At 37.4% G+C, this 19,784-nt stretch overlaps 2 protein-coding genes and 2 long non-coding RNA genes across 5 annotated transcripts in view; 2 read left to right on the plus strand and 2 right to left on the minus strand.

Annotated features, from left to right (window-relative positions):
• Window positions 1-1,280: 1,280 nt before the first annotated feature.
• Window positions 1,281-6,023, minus strand: LOC141380540 (torsin-1A). The gene is made up of 4 exons (XM_087307826.1): window positions 5,796-6,023; window positions 3,671-3,936; window positions 2,713-2,983; window positions 1,281-2,089 (listed from the first exon to the last, which is right to left on the minus strand). Exons 1-3 carry the CDS (start codon window positions 5,938-5,940, stop codon window positions 2,849-2,851), a joined length of 546 nt encoding a protein of 181 aa, XP_087163952.1. The 5' UTR covers window positions 5,941-6,023; the 3' UTR covers window positions 1,281-2,089; window positions 2,713-2,848.
• A 5,230-nt stretch (window positions 6,024-11,253) lies between these two features.
• On the minus strand, window positions 11,254-18,043 carry tor1l1 (torsin family 1 like 1). 2 transcript variants are annotated; one of them, XM_087304942.1, is made up of 6 exons: window positions 17,845-18,043; window positions 16,863-16,949; window positions 14,091-14,356; window positions 13,832-14,007; window positions 13,614-13,744; window positions 11,254-11,935 (listed from the first exon to the last, which is right to left on the minus strand). In XM_087304942.1, exons 3-6 carry the CDS (start codon window positions 14,274-14,276, stop codon window positions 11,685-11,687), a joined length of 744 nt encoding a protein of 247 aa, XP_087161068.1. In that variant the 5' UTR covers window positions 14,277-14,356; window positions 16,863-16,949; window positions 17,845-18,043; the 3' UTR covers window positions 11,254-11,684.
• The window catches only part of LOC141380541 (uncharacterized), a 32,151-nt gene continuing 24,127 nt past the window's right edge, over window positions 11,761-19,784 (plus strand). The window contains exon 1 of the long non-coding RNA XR_015524108.1: window positions 11,761-11,872. This is a non-coding gene — a long non-coding RNA (uncharacterized LOC141380541). The remainder of the gene's footprint in view (window positions 11,873-19,784) is intronic.
• LOC147838268 (uncharacterized) lies at window positions 17,546-19,526 on the plus strand. The gene is made up of 5 exons (XR_015524036.1): window positions 17,546-17,627; window positions 18,425-18,479; window positions 18,564-18,629; window positions 18,787-18,836; window positions 19,135-19,526. It is a non-coding gene; the product is annotated as an uncharacterized LOC147838268 (long non-coding RNA).

Consider the following 19,784-nt stretch of genomic DNA (forward strand, 5'->3'; position numbering starts at 1 on the left):
GGCATTTTGAATATTGTGTTCTTCCTTTTGGGCTTTCTAATGCTCCTGCAGTTTTCCAATCACTTGTAAATGATGTGTTGCGAGATATGATAGATCAGTTTATTTATGTTTACCTGGATGACATTCTGATTTTTTCTCGTTCTCTCCAGGAACAAGTGCAGCATGTCAGGCGAGTGCTATCCTGTCCCAGCTCGCTGCCTCGGATGACAGAATTTATCCATGCGCGTTTTTCTCACACCGATTATCTCCCGCAGAGCATAATTACGACATTGGTAATAGGGAGTTGTTGGCTGTCAAACTCGCTTTGGAGGAGTGGCGTCATTGGTTGGAGGGTTCGGGGGTTCCCTTTATCGTTTGGACTGATCATAAGAACCTCGAATACATCAGGTCCGCCAAACGACTCAGCTCCAGGCAGGCTGGGTGGGCATTATTTTTCGGACGTTTCGACTTTACCATCTCTTGTCGGCCGGGTTCTAAAAACATCAAACCCGACGCGTTATCCCATCTTTTTTATTCTTCCGAGCGCAATACGTCTCTTGAGCCCATCATTCCCCAGAGGATTTGTATTTCTGCAGTGACATGGGAGATCGAGAGCAGGGTTCGCACAGCCCTGGACGGGGTAACGCCCCCGTCGGATGCCCACCCAGTCGATTGTTTGTGCCGGAGGGGATTCGGTCTGACGTCATTCGATGGGGACATTCCTCCAAAGTGGCTTGTCATCCAGGGGTGAGTCGTACCTTATTTTTGGTTAAACAGTGATTCTGGTGGCCAGCTATGGCTCGGGACATACGTGAGTTTGTTTTGGCCTGTTCTGTTTGTGCTGTTTCTAAGACTTCTAATCGCCTTCTTGCTGGACTCCTTCAGCCGCTGTCAGTGCCTTCGAGACCCTGGTCGTACATTTCGCTATATTATGTCACCGGTGTCCCGCCATCTGGTGACAATACAGCTGTTTTGACCGTTGTGGACCGGTTCTCGAAGGCTACTCATTTTATTCCTCTGCCAAAATTACCCTCTGCCAGAGAAACAGCAGATGCTGTCATTAATCACGTCTTTCGCATTCATGGCCTCTCGACAGACGTGGTTTCTGACAGGGGGTCATCATTTGTCATTTATTGGGAGCGACTGTAAGTCTTTCTTCTGGTTTCCATCCTCAGAGTAACGGACAAACAGAGAGGGCCAACCAAGATCTCGAGCGCATGTTATGTTGTTTGGTTTCTCAGAATCCCTCCTCTTGGAGTCAGCAGCTCCCATGGGTGGAGTACGAACACAATTCACAATTCAATGTGAAATCTGAGAGTTCAAAAAATATAAATATTGAGACAGGTTGAAAATAAAGGTTTTTAAATAAAGGTTTTTAAATCACCTTTAAAATTGTCCAAATTAAGTTCTTGGCAATGCATATATTTGCATCGATATATTTAAAGTAGTAAATTTACAAAATATCTTGTTGAAACATGATCCTTACATAATATCCGCATGATTTTTAGTATAAAAGAAAAATGTATATAGGTATTATAGGAGCTACAATGTATTTTTGGCTTTTCCAATAGCAATAATGCAAACTTTTTTTGAGTTTTTGTGAGTAAAGTCGTACATGGCATAAACTCAACTCATATGTGTCTTTTATTGATATTTATGTGGGGATTTCGTCTATATAGACAAAATCTCCAACATAAACATCAATAGGGACACTCACTTTTAGGCTATGTAAACTCTTACAATGTCACATGATGACCAGCAGGCAGAGGTGTAGGAAAAAATATGCATTTCATATTGATTTAGAATCTGACATGTTCTGATCCTGCAAATCATTTATAAAGCAAACAGCAGTGAGAAGTCTATTCATCAGCAAGCAGCACCAACTTCTGTCTGGCTGACTTGCAGCCTTTAACAGCAAAGATCCTCTCTTCATCAGGGAAGAAAGGCATGTCTTTGACCACTTTATCTGCCAGATCATCATTTGTTTTGATGTTTAAATGCTTCATCTCAGCCAAAACACACTGGCGCACATGCTTCAGCTCGAGAGGTAGGAAAGGAATAAAGTGGTCAATCAGATGCTTGTCTATGATACCAGAATGCAGAAATCCACCTGCAACCACAAATTCAGAAAGCAATAAGCATAAAATAAAACAGTATGTAAATATATTTTACAATCAACATTGGCATTTAAAATATGTTAACAAAACATACAGAGTGGGTAAAATGTAGACATTAAATATTGGTAATAATGTTGTTTTCATTCATTCTGGGCGGCTTTTCAGTCTTAATTTAACCACGACTTTCTCTGTGTTTCTGCAAATGTAAGTATTTTTGGTGACATCATATTTTGACACATTTTGAAAAAAAATTGCTTTGAAAATTAAAATTGACTGTTTTATTGCAAAGCCATCATGCATTTTTGATTTTAGGTGATTTTCCCTGTTGGTAAGAAGTACAGTTTTTAATTTTTACTATATTTAATTAATTTTAACTATATATTTTTTATATATTTAATTATTATGGAAGTCAATGGGGCAAACATAACAAAAGGGTAGTACATTTGAACAGCACACAAGGGTTAAAAGATTCTGGATGCCTCAAAATATAAGGGAGTAAGTTCCCATAGAATGCAGACAAATTAAGGGAATTGTTAAAACACCAGAATCGGAGGAACAGAGATCAGGAGAATACCCCATAAAAAGTTCTGAGAGATATTAAGGTGCCAAACCATACAAGGCCTTATAAGCCTTCTATAGCCATTAGATGGTTAGTTCACACAAAAATGTTAATTCTTTAACATAATTTAAAGATAATTTGAAAAATGTTGAAAACCAGTATTCATTGACTTCTATTTTAAGTAAAACAACTTCTATAGAAGAGAGTAGTCCAGAAAAGGTTTTAAGACATCAATCAGCTCTGGTTGCATCTCCTCCATTTCATCAAAAATGAACATGGAGCGGGGAAAGCTGGATACGTTTCCATGAATCCACTGCTTTAGCTGAGCCTGAATAGACAGAATTATCATAAAATGTGGAATATATATAATCTGTATCCCTCTCACTTTCTTTATATTAAATAATTAATATGTTTTCTTGTTTGTAAACTTAGCTGAAAGATGTAGTATGTGGTAAAAATGATTCGACAGTGACAGGTTAACTAAATATTTGCTATTGAAAAGTAAAACCTGGTTTACATATCATGAATATAGAGTTGAAATCAGAATAATTAATTTTCTTTTTCAAATATTTCAAATATCTGGTTTAACAGAGCAAGGAAAACTTGACAGTATTTCTTTAAATATTTTTGCTTCTGGAAAAAGTCTTATTTCTTTAAATAGGCTCGAATAAAATCAGTTAAAGGAATTTCGAAACAATTTTAAGGTCAATATTATTAGTCCCCTTATTCAGGTTCAACTGTCTACAGAACAAACCACTGTTATACAAGGATTTGCCTAAATACCCTAACTTGCTAAATTAACCTAGTTAAGCCTTTTTTTCCTGAATGGTCCTGCAGAGTTTAGTTCCAGCCCTGCTTTAACACTCCTATCTGTAGGTTTCAAACAAGCCTAAAGCACTAGTTTGATCAGGTGTGTTTAATCAGGGTTGGAACTAAACTGTGCAGAGCCATGGCCCTCCAGGAACTGAGTTTGACACCTGCGCTTTAGACCAACTTTTAATATTGCAATACTTACTGAGTATAAGTCTATCTTGCTTCTCTGTGGGAAATGATGTTCTAAATCATAAATTTGAACATGCTTGCTCTCTTCCCCTTTTTTGTAAATGTTTCTTGCAAGAATTTTAGTGACGTGATTTTTCCCGGTTCCTGTAGTGCCATGAAAAGAGAGGACCAGCGGTTTGTTTGGTTTGCTGTCAGTCATAAATGATGATACAGATTTTAATACAACATTAGATGCGATGTGCTGCCCGAAGAGAAAGTCATTCAAATCTTCCTCCAAACCTGAAAAATGTAGAAATATGCAAGTCAAAGATATAGAGGATAATAGAAGAACTATAAATTAAAATTGTGATAAACAACACTGGAGTTCCCCAGTGGGAGGGGAACTTCAATGCTATGTGGAAAAACTTCCACTATGGGGTGTTCGCCAGAAAGCCAATCAATTCAATTCAATTCAGCTTTTTTGTATAGCGCTTTTACAATGTAGATTGTGTCAAAGCAGCTTCACATAAATGGTCACAGTAACTGGAACAGTGTGGTTCAGGTTTTAGTGTTTAAGTTCAGTTCAGTTCAGTTTAGCTCAGTTCAGTGTGATTTAATCATTACTGAGAGTTCAAACACTGAAGAGCAAATTCATCGATGCGTAGCTCTACCAATCCTGAACCATGTGAGGCAGTGGCGACAGCGGAGAGGGAAAAAAAACTTCACCTGATGCTAATTTAATCATCTGAAAGAGTAATAAAAAATGGGCCAATGAATTGGCAGCGTCAGCGTACGCAGCTAGCAGCAATCACAATCAGCTGTGAAAGATGTCAGCCACGCAACGCTAAGTACCTTTACGCTTTCAGAACCTCATGTTGCTGAGAGAGTCTTTGGTTCCTCCATCTCCATCCTTTGAGGAGAAAGAAAGAGAGAGAGAAAGAAGCTGCCGGTGATCGACAGGCTGTTTTCTCCCGATCTCAGAGTGTGTGATAATGAAGTGGCAGACGGTCGAGCTGAGCATTCTCCAGTTCCTGGGTGTTCTCTGCTCCGGTTCTCCTAGATCGATGAGTAACTGAGCAAGTTTCCTAAAAGAGCAACCCGATCGTCCAGCATGTCTCTTTAAAGATGTCGTTTCGATTGTGCGTTTCTGGATGCAGTGGTTCCCTGTCCACGTTGATGGGCATGAACCCTGTGTTTCATGTCTGAGGATTCAGCATGTCAATGTTGTGCTCGCGGGCAGCGAATGCCATCAATGTGATGGCATGTCTGTTGCTCAGCCAAGATTGCAGCTCGCTCCTACAAAAGGGTCAATCTGCAGCCCTCGGGCTTGCACACCTCCCATTCCTCAGCGCACTCCATCCAAGCTTCCAGTGAGAGAAGCTGTCTTCAGGATTGGTCTGGAGCGATAAACCTGAAGAACATGTATGTTCATGTCTCCAATTTCCCAAGCTACCAGCAGTTTCTGCATTTTGTATGCAAGGGTTGATGATGGAATTACAAAGTCCTCCCTTCCAGGTTCTCCCAGTCTCCGCAGGTTTTCACTAAGCTCACAGAGGATGCCCAAACACCCCTTCAGCTCGCGGGCATCTGCATACTCTATTATCTCTATGACTGGCTTACTATAGTTCTCTCGCAGGATAAATTGGCTATGCCTAGGGACTGTGTGCGCCTTGCCCGAGAGTGCACCGAGCTGATGCCCACCTGTCTGAGGGAGTTCGACAGGAAAACTGTGGTCCCACTGATATTATTTCAGAGACTCATGGGGCGTATGACATCCCCAGCCGCTGTCACGCCGCTCGGATTGCTCCATATGAAATTGCTTCAGCATTGGCTTCACAATCAAATGCACATGACACATGGGCACACAATAGGTGACTGTCACTTCACTGTGTCGCCTCGCCCTCAGCCTCCTGATGGACCCTGCGTTTAAAACAGGCCTCTGTGCCTCTGGAACATGGCATGTCGATTTTCTGACGAATGCTTCCAGTACACGCCGGGGGGCCATGTGTTGCGGGCATACAGCATAGCATGAAAAAATAGCAAAAGCCGTTGCCCATCCACTAAACAAATGTGTGCTTGTTGTGAAGTTATTGTGACAACTGAAATTGAGCAATACTAAAATTTAACTGTTGAAAACACAAAATTGCAATTTTACTTACGTTTAGGATCAAAAACCAGCAAATCGTCCTGTTCAAAAAATGTGTAAACTGCAGATGCCGCATCCGTGAACACTTCCAAAAAACATAAGGATGATGTTATATTACACACAAGCAATAGAGCTGTTAAAATACGCTGCGCTTTCATTGTTAAAGCAAATCATCCAGGTTTCTCCTAGTGTTTTGATAAGCTGACATGGCAAACTGCATACATTGAGTACAAGAAAAACATGAATTTCTTGTCTTCCTGCTTTTCAGTTTTGCATATTGACGTCACTGTAACCATGACCACCTTTTGCACAATAAGCATTTTAGTGTAAAGATTGTACAATTAAACCTTTAAATTACACAATTGTGTCCATTTTAGAAACAGAATTTTGTGATTCATTTCTTTGAGTTTGCTATTTAGGTCACAATGGTCACTACTGACATTTGTTCAAGCCTATGTTTTCCATGTCAGATCAGGGTGTGTGTTTACTATGGGCAATTCATCACTTGCATGATGCACTGCCAAATCAAATGGTAATTATGTCATTCTGCCAGTGTTGGGCAAGCTACTTGAAAAATGTAGTTAGCTAAGCTATTAGCTACTCTACTTAAAATGTAGCTTAACTACACTAAAGCTACAACCTGGGAAATGTAGCAAGCTAAGCTAAAAGCTACAAGGCAAAAGTAGCTTAGCTACATCTAAGCTATTTTTGCTATTTTTATTTTTAAATCGAAGCAACTTAAATCCAAGTCAACCATATCTTAGTGATCAATAAAACTGTCAATGAACATATGAGGCAGAATAGTTGAGTTCAATTATTTACTGTAAATAGTATGCTGTACTAAACAGACACTAATTATAATATATAGCTGCACAAACTAAAGCAGTTGTTACACATTTAAAGTACTATAGTCATTTATAGAAAAGGGAAATATTTTGACATGAGCATTATATATATATATATATATATATATATATATATATATATATATATATATATATATATATATATATATATACAATTCTTCATTAATAAATTACACTACATAATGCAGTATTTTTTTTAAGTATCTAGGCTACTATAAATTACTAAAGGATTTTTTGAGCACAGCATCAGAAATTAAGCTATTGCATCTTAACATGTACTTCGAGGTATGGTCACGAAAAATCCTACTTCAGTTCAGAAATAACTCTCCCTCAGTCATCTTTCCATCAAGCAAGTTGTCGTGTTAGCCTTATTTGGTTGGGCAGACGAATTCACCAACCAGAGGTGGCAGTAACGCACCAAAAAGTTTGTTGTCAACCACCGTAAAACAGGAAGAAGAAGAAATCATCACGCTCGCTGTCATATAGATTTACTTTCATTAGCCAAACACCGGCCTCACAGCTCTGTGGATGTCGGTGCCGTCGCTTATTGATCCGCGATTGGTAAATGAAGCTTTGTGGACGCTACTGCGCTACTTGACTAATAAAATAGCTTCGCTACTGAAAAGCTATTTGATTTAGAAAGTAGCGACGCTACTGAGAAATGTAGCTAAGCTAGTAGCGTCACTACTTGTAGCGACGCTACTACCCAACACTGCATACTGCCCATAGTAAACATGCATCTGATCTGATGAAGACATTGGTGTACAAATTGCTTGTACTCCCTTTTTCCGCACAAAAGTGTTCTTGATTTAGGAATTTTGAAAAAATGTTAAAGCAGAAATAGATAAGATATTAAATAAAGAAATACCTCTCCATCCAGTTGTGTGCTTACTGGAAACAAGAAATGTTTAATGTAGAAACAAGATTTGTACTAAGGATATTATTACTGGTTGCCAAAAAAATGATAACAGTACATAAAGTGGAAGAAGATCCTTCAAAGGTGGCTCAGTTTATTCAGAGACTTAAACAGGTCTATGTAATGGAAAAAAATGACTGTATGTCTACAAATGAAGACTCTGAAGAGGTGGAAAAGTTTTACAGCATATTTAAATATGTATCTTTAGAGGTTACTTAACCTATCATTAATGTTACATGAGGTAACTACAATGTAACACAATGTAACTTGAGATAAGATTATAGTTTAACAGTTTAGCTTTAGTTTCATTCATTCATTCATTTTCTTTTCGGCTTTTTTCCCTTTATTAATCTGGGCTCGCCACAGCGTGATGAACCACCAACTTATCCAGCATATGTTTTACACAACGCCCTACTAGCTGCAACCCATCACTAGGAAACATTTATTCACACATGTCGTTGAGCTTGTGGGGGAAACTGGAGCACTCAGAGGAAACCTACGCCAACAGCCGAGGCTCGAACCAGCGACCTTCTTGCTGTGAGGTGATCGTTCTACCCACTCCGCCATTATAAATTATATATCAGATATATATATATATTTATTTCTCTTTTACAAAGCTTTACCGACACTGATTCTATGTATCCAGTAAGTGAAGATACATTGTGGATGCCAGAGGTTTGAGGAGAATAAACAGATGGTATCTGATATAAAAACAACAGTAAAATAACAACTCTCTAAAACTGAGGTCTGCATCAGAATATTAAAACAAACAACACATAAAACAATGAAGCAGATGAGATACAGCAGCAGAAAAGGCAGAGACACTAATGACAGCTAAAATGGCAAACTGAGGAACCTGGCGCACCTAACAAAAATAGAATATGATTAGTTTAGCTTACACTTGCTTTGAAAATTTTTTGGATTTCATTGCATGGATTGCTTCTTACGCTGTTTTATTTCACAGTGAATGTTGTCCTCTTTGAATTAAATTTTGCCCTGTAATCATAATTTGCTTTCAAATGAATACATGTCTGTGTTATTATATGGCATCTAATGTTTATTTCAGTTGCGAACTAATTGTTTTGTTTTTTAGAATGCCGCTCCGCAAGTCACGTGGTCAAGTTGTCAAATTATATAAATATGGATATGCCTTGTTTTTGAACTGTGCATTGCTGTAGGCAGCTGCTTAATTTGGCCAACTATGCTACTTTATTTAAATACTGGTCATTTTGGTGGTACTTGGAGAGACTATTTTATTTATTTTTTTTTTTTTGAGTTGGTACTTGGTGAAAAACGTTTGAGAACCACTGTTATACACCATCTAATGTTTATTTCAGTTGCGAACTGCAATGAATTGCTCATATATTTGTAGGTATGTTTTAAAAGTTTTGCAATTTTTTATTTTATTTTTCTAAACCTAGATACACATTAGATGAGGCATTATCTTGTTATCTTAATTTGTGTGTAATTGATCACATATTAAACAAGTTCAGCATATATCAGGGCTCAAATTTTACTTTTTTACTTGGTAGCACCGGTGCTCCCAACTTTAAATATTTAGGAGCACCAAAAAAAATTTAGGATCACCAGAAAAAATTTAGGAGCACCCACCAAAAATGAATGAGCACCGCTGCAAATTGTTTTTTATGGGTTTTATTGTATTTTAAAACAACATCAATAGGACTGACAAAAACCAGAAAAAAACTATCTAACTAATGCTGCGAAGACATTGTTATTTGTGTGCAAAAATTCCAAAATGAATGTCTAATAATTAGGCTATAATATTAATGATGATGAAAAATGACAATAATAGGAACAATGAATACATTTCTCATTATGATACTGCCTTAAATGTGCATGAATGTAGGTTATCTGCTATAAAAAGTCTGTTACTTTATGAAAAATAATTGTATCGTTTGCATCAAACAAAAATAAAGCATTGCAGTAAGAAATATTTATTTTGTACTGCTGTTTTTATATGCATGTCAATTTAATAAATAATATTTCTGCTACAAAACAAAAGATTATAATAAATCATTCAATTCAATTATGAAAGCTGAAAAGCAGTCATCAGTAAATAAATAAATAATATACACCTCAAAAAAGAATAGACAAGAGAAAGTAAGTAATGTCTCACTTCTATCACTATTTAAAAGTTTTGGTTTCAGTTTGTGTCAATTTAAAGGTTCCGTCTGAGATGTTCTTCATTTTTCTGTGTTAGTGGAAAAGCTGGCGAGTCAGCCGACCCAATTTATGAGCAGGCAGAGCAGGATTCTTGCAATGAGAACCGGCGCAATACCGCTCTTTGTTATGAGCCGCAGTTTTAGTGTAAACTTAGTAAAGGCGAGCTTCTTTGGCGATGATATGTACAGTATTAGATTTGACTTTTAGCGGACATTTGCGCTAAACATGCAGTGAATGCAACGCATAGAGATTCGGGCGCCTTCTCCAAGAAGCGCGTACTCAATTGATATCAGCTGGTGGATCATTATTCACCACGTGACGTGTCATGATCGCTCTCATCTGCGCCTCAACTTTAGGTGGGGTTTGCAAACCTGTGTGCTTTAAGTTTTCAGCCATTTGCATTTCCCGTGGTCATAAAAGCTCCTTCCCTGTCATCTGACAGCGGAATACCTTGAGTGATTGACAGCTAATATGAACCAATATAGCGGCAGGGAAAAGCGATTCAGCACATTTTTTTTTTTACAAAAAATCAAAACAGGTCGCACTACAACCATTATCTGCAGTCGCACTAATGCGCCAAAATATAATATGAGGTCGCATAGATTAATTTTCGGGCACATATGCGACCAAAACGGTCGCAATTTCGAGCACTGTATATCTTTTAATTTGTGGCCCAAGTGGATAAGGAAAGCCAACAATCACAAAAAGAAGCATTTATTCTTTGATTGCACTCATTAAGGCCGTACTCACACTAGGTACAGTTGCCTCGAACCAGGCCAAAGCACACTTGTCCCCCCTCCTGTCTCCCCCGATATTACGTCATCGCTGCTGCGCTGTTCAGTGCGAAGCACTCTCTCACTCAGCAGCACAGTGGAGATTTCTCTAGTTATATCGTTTCAGTCGTTTGATATTCAGTGACATGCAGTCACAAATATTTCGCCAAACAGTCCTTAGGGATGCGGTGACACAGTCAGATATTTCGCCGAACAGATCCGCCACTTTTGGCGCTCATAAACAATCATAAAGCTCTCGTGCTGCAGGAATGAGGAGGTCTGATGAAGCCGTGCAGCTGTCGTGCTGTGAGGAGTTCTCGTCTTTAATAAACTACAGCAGTTTCGTTCACTGAACACTAAGAATGATTAATAAATCCATATAAAAACAGCCCCTTAAAAGTCACGTCTCGCTTTCAGTTTCGGGCTTTGGCACGTTTTGCACTCACACACAAGCATACCGCGCCAAAGCCCAAGTGAACCGCGCTCAGGCACACCTCTTCCAACCGGGCCAGGGCCGGCCAAGTGAACTGTGCTTGAGCCAGATTCAGCGCACTCACACTTCTCAAACTATCCAGGAAACGGGCCTGGGCACGGTATGGATGGCATAGAGTGAGTAGGCCCTAATTGTATTATGCCAGGGTTAGAAGGCAAGATTTAGTTTCAGCTGAAATGGTAAAATGGTTTAAAATCTCTGGTAGGGTAAAAGAATGTGGACTCTGAAACTAAACAGACTAGATGTTTTAGGCATTTTATTCACTTCAGAAAAACTACCGCAGCACTATTGCTGTTCATCTATGTGCATTAGGGGTTAAAACAGTGATCACAAATCTGACCCTGGACAACACAACAGTGTATAAAAAAAAGTGTTTAAAAAATATAAACATTGAGAAAAATCACTATTTAAGTTGTGCAAATTAAGTTTTTAACAATGCATATTACCAGTTTTGATATATTTACAGTAGGAAATTTACTAAATATCTTGATGGAACATAATCTTTACATAATGATTTGGGTATAAAGGAAGAAGCTATAATTCTGACCCATAGTTATTATAGGAGCTACTGTACAATGTACATTTGGCGTTTCCAATTGCAATAATATACCCATGCAACATAAAATGGTGGAGAGTCCAAGGTCAAAAATAAGGCGAAAAAGTGTGTCTTCTATTCATCAGCATGCATCACCAACTTCTGTCTGACTGACTTGCAGCCTTTAACAGCAAAGATTCGCTCTTCATCAGGGAAGTAAGGCATGTCTTGGGCCACTTTATCTGCCAGATCATCATTTTTTGGGATCTCTAGATGCTCCATCTCAGCCAAGACACACTGGCGCACATGCTTCAACTCCAGAGGTAGGAAGGGAACAAAGTGATCAATCAGATGATGATCTATGAGACTAGAGTGCAGAAATCCACCTGTTGGACAGGTACACATTGCTTTTAGTTTAAGCCTTTGAATGCTAAAATGTAAATTAAATACAGACATAAATGTGTGTAAATTAAACATGTATAAAGCTATGAGGAAATATAGTTGCAAGGAGTGCTAACCACTAAGCCGGCAGCTAGCTCTCTGCAACTCTCACATGGTCGCCCACTAAAGCTTAGCAGGGCTGCGCCTGGTCAGTACCTGGATTAGAGACCACATGGGAAAGCTAGGTTGCTGCGGGAAGTGGTGTTAGTGAGACCAACAGAGGAAACCCAACCTGTGGTCTGTGTGGGTCCTAATGCCCCAGTATAGTGAAGGTGATTATATACTGCTCAGCGCCGTCTTTCGGATGAGACGTTAAACCGAGCCCCCGACTCTCTGTGGTCGTTAAAAATCCCAGGATGTCCTTCGAAAAAGAGTAGGGGTTTAACCCTGGCATCCTGGCCAAATCTTCCCACTGACATACTGGTGGTGGATGAGTAGATTCCCCCCAATGTGTAAAGCGCTTTGAGAGTCCAGAAAAGCACTATATAAATGTAAGGAATTATTATTATTATTAAGCCACCGTGCCACCATTCAATTATTAATGAATATTCCACATCCTAGGTGGTGATGCACCATATTACACTTTGTGCATTATTTATTCATGGACCAGAGTCAGTTTTACAACTTTAACTGGGCAGGACTTTAAGAGTGGCACTTTTTATGTTTTGTTTCTAGCCTCTAACCAAAGTTATTAGAATAGCAAAAGTAGCCTATTGACCTTATTCTTCAATGCGGAAGTGCATTCGTTTAGAACTTGCCTATGGGAGAAATGACTAGGAATAATAAACGGCAGAAAACGGTCAAACGTGTGTGTGCATGACTATACAGACAAAGCAGAATAAGAAAATATCAGTTTGCAACATCAAGCAGCATACCAAACCGTTTTTAACATCTAAAAATAATGGAGTCAATGAGACTGGAAGTCTCAAGCCAAAAAGATTTCAATGTCTGCGCCCGGACGTACGTAAAGAATGTGGTCGATAGTTGACATAATGACGTTAATCGAACATGTAAAATGAGAACCATTCAAAATGCAACTCATGTAAAATCCTTAGCCACCTTAGTCCTTAGTTACTGATGTAAACATAGTCACTGATGTACATCCGAATGAATGAATGAAACGGAGAGAAGTTAGCAAGAGGAGGGCATAAAAAAATTTGACTGGAATGCAGCAACAATATTTGTTTTGCTTTCAGTTTCAATTACAATGAGTCATTAGTCAAAAACATTCATTCATTTTCTTTTCGGCTTAAATCTGGGATCGCCACAGCGGAATGAACCGCCAAGTTATCCAGCATGTGTTTTACGCAGTGGATGCCCTTCCAGCTGCAACCCATCACTGGGAAACATCCATTCACACTCATTCACACACATACACTACTGACAATTTAGCCAACCCAATTCACCAATACCACATGTCTTTGGACTTGTAGGGGAAACCGGAGCACCCAGAGGTAACCCATATGAACACAGGGAGAACACACAGAAACGCCAACTGACCCAGCCGAGGCTTGAACCAGCAACCTTCTTGCTGTAAGGCGATCGTGCTACCCACTGCGCCACCGTGATGCCCTATTGATATAAAAATCTATATATTTATGTTAGTGCATCGTTAATACACACTGTTTCCATTAAAGATGTCTTTAGAGATTTTAGTCTCCAGCTTGCTGCTGTTCATCCTTAGTTCTTCCCGACTTTTCCCTTTTCTCCAGAAGTCCAGAGCCAAGTCAACAATCACATTGCCACCTGCATTACTACAAATAAACACAGATCCTCATTAGTTTCAGTCTTATGGAGTCTGGACTCCATTTGGATCTGACAGTAACATTTTAGTGCATTACCTTAGAAAAATGAAGATCGCAGTGTGAAATGATACTCCATCCACATTGTAATTGTAGTCTAGAAAAGGTTTTATGATGTCGATCAGCTCTGGATGCATTTTGTCCATTTCATCAAATATAAACATGGAGCGGGGAAAGCTGGATACATTTCCATGAATCCACTGCTTTAGCTGAGCCTGAATATGAAGAAAAAGAAAACCCGAGTTTATACTTATACAATTATAGTTTAATGCTACAAATACTGAATATATTGACTTACACTGTACATGTGCACATTTTCTTGATGTGGGAAATGAAACTGAGATATAAATGTGTGAACGTGCTTGCTTTTCTCTCCTTTTTTATATACATTTCTTGCGATGATTTTAGCAACGTGGTTTTTTCCAGTTCCCGCAGTCCCATGGAAAGAAAGGACCAGAGGTTTGTTTGGGTTTTTGTCAGTCATGAAGAATGATACAGATTTTGGCACAACATCAGAGACGATGTGCTGTCCGTAGAGAGATTTGTCAAAATCTGCCTGTAAACCTGTAAGATGTGAAATCAGAAATAGTGTTTATGATATGGCAAATGTGTGCTATTAAAGTATAATGTAACATCATGATAGTATACTACAACTTATAATGTAAATTATAAGCTATAGTGCAACTGAATAATCCATCAAGCACAAAAAAAACAACAAATAAATAAATAAAATAAACCGTTTTGATTTTTGTTACAGATTCTTCAACGGACATGGAGATTGTAATAAACAATAAAAAAACAATTAAATAAATGAGAGTAGAATAAGAAACTGTTGCTTATGCCAGACACCTTTATATTTAATTTTCAATTATAAAAATATTGCATTTAAAAAAATGTATCACTCTAAACTGTGTGCTCAGCCAAAAAATGCAAAAAGTGCAAAATATATATTCAAAAATGCTAATTTCTTAAATTAAAAAGCTGACACAAAGCGTGTAATGCACGGCTCTTCATCAGACAGTGTTCATCACAATCAGGTGCTCCTTTTTGTATACTTCCGGATCACATGATATTCTATTATCTCACAACAAGAATTTTTTATTTTTTTTAAATATATACATTTATAAATTATACAAATTAAATATTCCAAGTGAGACTACAGAAACAAATCATAATATTACATTACAAATTATAGAAAAAAGAATATACCAGGATACAACAAAATATACAACAGAAAAAACCTTTACCCAAACACCTAATTTTTAAAAACGTATGCTGGATAAGTTGGCGGTTTATTCCGCTGTCGCAACTCCAGATTAATAAAAGGACTAAGCCGAAAAAGAAAATGAATTAATATGATGGACTCTTTAAATGTAGAGCAGGGGTCACCAATCTCGTTCCTGTAGGTCTGGTGCCCTGCAGGGTTAAGCTCAACCTGGCCTCAACACACCTGCCTGGGTGTTTCAAGTATACCTGGTATAACCTTGATTAGCTTCAGGTGTGTTTGATTAGGGTTGGAGCTAAAATCTGCTGGACACTGGATCTCCAGGAACAAGTTTGGTGACTCTGGTGTAGAGTATTGAAATAGTTTGCCACTGATTAAATGGTACAGGACACTGGAGAACAAATAAACGGTAAACACAGATGCCAAAGAGATTGTCTTAGGGATGTACATGAACATGCACCCGACAAAAGGTCAAGTTGTGGTGTGACTTTTAATGTAAGAATTCATGGCCCTGATCATTTTCCAGCATGGAGAAACCTGACATAGATAAAAGCACTGCTCCAGCTATCATTTCTCACTTCTGTGTACTGTGTAAGTAGAAAAATGCTTTGCCTGAACAAAGACTGAAACTGCTATTACGCCGACCACAAAGTGAAATAATAGACTGTCAAGATTTTTACGTAAAAAAAAACTAAGAGAAAACTGCCTGAAATGTTCTCTGTTGTCAAAATGTTAAGGGCAAAATTATTTTCATTCATTCATAATTTTCTTTTCGGCTTAGTCCCTTTACTAATCTGGGGTCGCCACAGCGGAATGAACTTCCAACTTATCCAGCATATGTTTTACGCAGCGGATGCCCTTCCAGCTGCAACCCATCTCTGAGAAACATCCATACACTCATTCACTACAGACAATTTAGCCTACCCAATTCACCTGTACTGGAGCACCCGGAGGAAACCCACGTGAACGCAGGGAGAACATGCAAACTCCACACAGAAATACCAACTGACCCAGCCAAGGCTGGAACCAGCGACCTTCTTGTTGTGAGGCGACAGCACTACCTACTGCACCACCGCATAGCCCAAAATATTTTTTTGTAATTTAAAATAACATTGTTGTGGGAAAAAGTTGCACAAATGCCTAATGTGTCGAATGTGATACACAATAAATATCATAAAATAATGTATTTGGCAATTTATTTATTTTTTTTGCCATATGGTTTAATAAACATCTCAGTTCCAGAAAATTAGATTTTTTGATATGTCGGGTCTTACAGGGTTAATACTTTAAAGATGAACTACTACACTGTAAAAAATAAAAAAAATAAATAAATGCTGGGTTCCACACAATTGATTAGTGTTGGAGCAACATGAGAAAATGCAATTATCTCATTAGTTTTAACAGTAGATTGAACATAAAACAATCAAGTTGTCCCAATAAAACTTTAACATTGGTGTTGCTAATTTTAAATAAGTATGAACAAACAGCAAACATCATTTTTTGAGTGTCAGGGGTGTCCAAACTCGGTCCTGTAGGGCAGATGTCCTTGAGAGTTTAGCTCCAAATAATCAAACACACCTGAAACAGCTAATCAAGGTTTTACTAAATCTAGAAACTTCTTGGCAGGTGTGTTGGAGCAAGTTAGAGTAAAACTAGCAAGACTCCAGGACCGATTTTGGACATCCCTTGTTAGGTGAACATTTTAAACTTGCTATAGCTTACTTATAACACAGGAACATGCTACTTTGCGGTAGTTATTGAGTTGTAAAAGATTAAAGTTTTTGGATTATTAAAGTTTTTTGTTTGAATCCCAATAAACATAACAAACGTTGTGGATGTACTCACGTGTACGGTTAAAAGGCAGCAAACCGTCAGTTTTAAACAGTTTGTCAAACACATGAGATGCCACAGCCACTACAACGTCAAGAAAACCTAAAGAGAAAGTTATATTACATCCCAACAATAAAACTATCATACAATGCCGAGCTCTCATTGTTAAAACTTGCAGTATCGCTTTCGTTTTGTCAAGTCGCAAGAGACATTGGGAAGTAACGTTAGGCTACACCTTCAGCTAACATTGAAATCTCTTTCGAAACCATTTATTCATTTCTTTACACGAACGAAAGCATCAAGAACACGTTTAAATGACCACACACTGGCAATTCATGACTTTTTATTATTATTTATGTTATTAATATTTTAGAGAACTATAAGCAGCATATCCTATGTAGGCTAAACTTCATGTGAGTTTACGTAGCTTATTACTTCAGAATAAAACCCTAGGCATATGACAGAAAATAAACTCATATACACAAAATCCCCACATAAATATCAAGTAAAGACACATCCCAACAAACACACAACGTTGCCTCAACGTAGCGACCTTCCTACAACGTTGTACCAACATTGTAAAAAGGTTGAGGATTCTACGTTGTTGCTAAACGTTGTCACAACGATGTCATAAGGTTGCCATTTAAACATCATGAGGGTCGCATGCTTTAGGTTGTGCTTAGGTGGCGTGGACGACCACTGTACAACATTTACTGGTCACAGCTGAATCAGTTTAAATTTCAACAAGCCGTCGTCTCATTCATCAACGACCGAGGAGACGTGAGTATTGCTTTATTTCTTCATGCTAAATAAGATACGTAAATCGTGAATATTCAAACAAACCTACGATTTCGACAACAATCTGTTCCAACATTACACACACACAAAAGCCGTAATTATTACGAGCGAGTAACATTTCGGCAATCTGTTCACGGACGGCAACAACATTAAAATCATTATGTTAAATCTGTCGATAAAACATTTCCTGATTATTTACCTACGCCTTGTCTTTAGTCAAATGGACAATAATGTTTTTGAAGTTCAGTTTTCTCCATATCCATCGTGATCAGTCAGTATGATACTTTATCACACGAGCCGACCCACTATTTACAAAACACACAAAATAACTTTTAAAAACAAAACACCTCTGTGCAGATTGCGTCCCGTTAAAGTAACAGTTCACTCAAAAATGATATGTACTCACGAATTATTTGCCCTGTAAATAGTAAGTGATTCCAAACCTTTAAGTTTCTTTATTCTGTTGAACACTTAAATTTGCTTTCATAGTAGGAAAACACTATGGAATTAAATAGTTACAGTTTCCAGCTTTATTTAATATATCTTCTTTATTGTTTAGCAGAAAAAAGCTATATAAGTTTGCAACAAATAAAGGATGAGGCTAAAATGGCAGAATTGTCAGTTTTGGGTGAGCTATCCCTATAAGTTAAAGTATATAAATTAATGTTCATATGCCTAATTAATATAGATAGTAATTAAAAGGTCTGCTAGTCTAAATTTCTATTTTGATTGGTCTTTTGATGTTTTATTTAAAACCCACTCTTTTCTTTGCTCAACAGGCTATTTTTACATGGAGGTAATCTTCTATTGATAATTTCTGGATTTTAATTATGCGTAAGTTGCATAAAACTCTATTGTTTAATCACTCACTGTTGTTTTCAAATTACTCATGTAACTTGTCTTTCAAAATGTTTTCAGCTGTTGAATTCACCTCAGATCAGTGTTGCTGTAATTCCTGATCTATGGAAAGAAGAATTGGATGAGGTAAGAAGTATACTATTTTATTTACTATTAAATGTAGTTATGTTACCTAAAACAGCATGTCCATAATGTGGAAAATAGATCATGCTTATGAAAAATTACTTTATTATTTTGTACAGCTGTTATTGAAATGACACTAAGTTTAACATTCCATTTACAGCGAGCAACGCCACAACTACAGGGCCTGTTCTTTCTCTTCTCATAATTTAAGTAAGTATTCGGAGACTAACTCTGACTTCTGTTAACTCAAACCTGTTTTCCCTGTATCTCTAAATTTATTTAATTGTATGTAATTTTGGTATATGATATATTATTAAAACATTAAAATAAAGTAGGCTTCATAATTACTCTGGATATTTTATATGTAATGAAATTACAATAAATGTCTTAAACTTCAATAACTTGCTAGTTATAGTCATTTCCTGTGTAGTGCTGTTGTGTCAAGCTCTGATCTGTCCTCTCTTGTTCACTGCCTATTTTGACTTGTGTCTGCTGTGGATCTCTGAAGCTGGATTATCAGTTGAATTTGTTTCTTCCTCTGACTGCTTTCTCCATACCAACAACTACGACTGGTCTTCAGCTGCGCTCCCCGGTCTGCTGTATTCTCCAGTCCAGAGCTTCACTGCCCAGTGTTTGAATTTTAATTTATATATTTATTTACATTTTAATGATTTCTTGTTTACTTTTCTTGTTTGTTTACCCTTTAGTTTAATTATATATATATATATATATATATATATATATATATATATATATATATATATATATATATATATATATATATATATATATATATAAAATCTAAACTTTATTTTATACTGTTTGCTTATAATTAGATACTGTATGTGTACTGTATGTATTAAATGTTGTGAAATATATAATAAAAAGTTTGATTATTAATTTTTGTGGCATTTTTACACTTTAAAGTTTACACATGCAGTTATTAAATTAAATGCGAAAAATAAATGAATAATATTTCATATTAAGCAATACTGGAAAAGAATTGCTGCTTATCCTGTATTCTAGGCAGTATTGATAAACTGCCACAAAAAAATATTAATACAAGTAGTAAGAACGCCGCCTCGCGGTTGCTGAATGTCGCACGACAACGTTGCTACAGCCTTCTCACGTCTTACATTTCTACGTTGTGACAATGTA

This window comes from Danio rerio, chromosome 23, assembly GCF_052040795.2.
Source record: "Danio rerio strain M-AB ecotype USA chromosome 23, GRCz13ab, whole genome shotgun sequence".
NCBI lineage: Eukaryota > Metazoa > Chordata > Actinopteri > Cypriniformes > Danionidae > Danio > Danio rerio.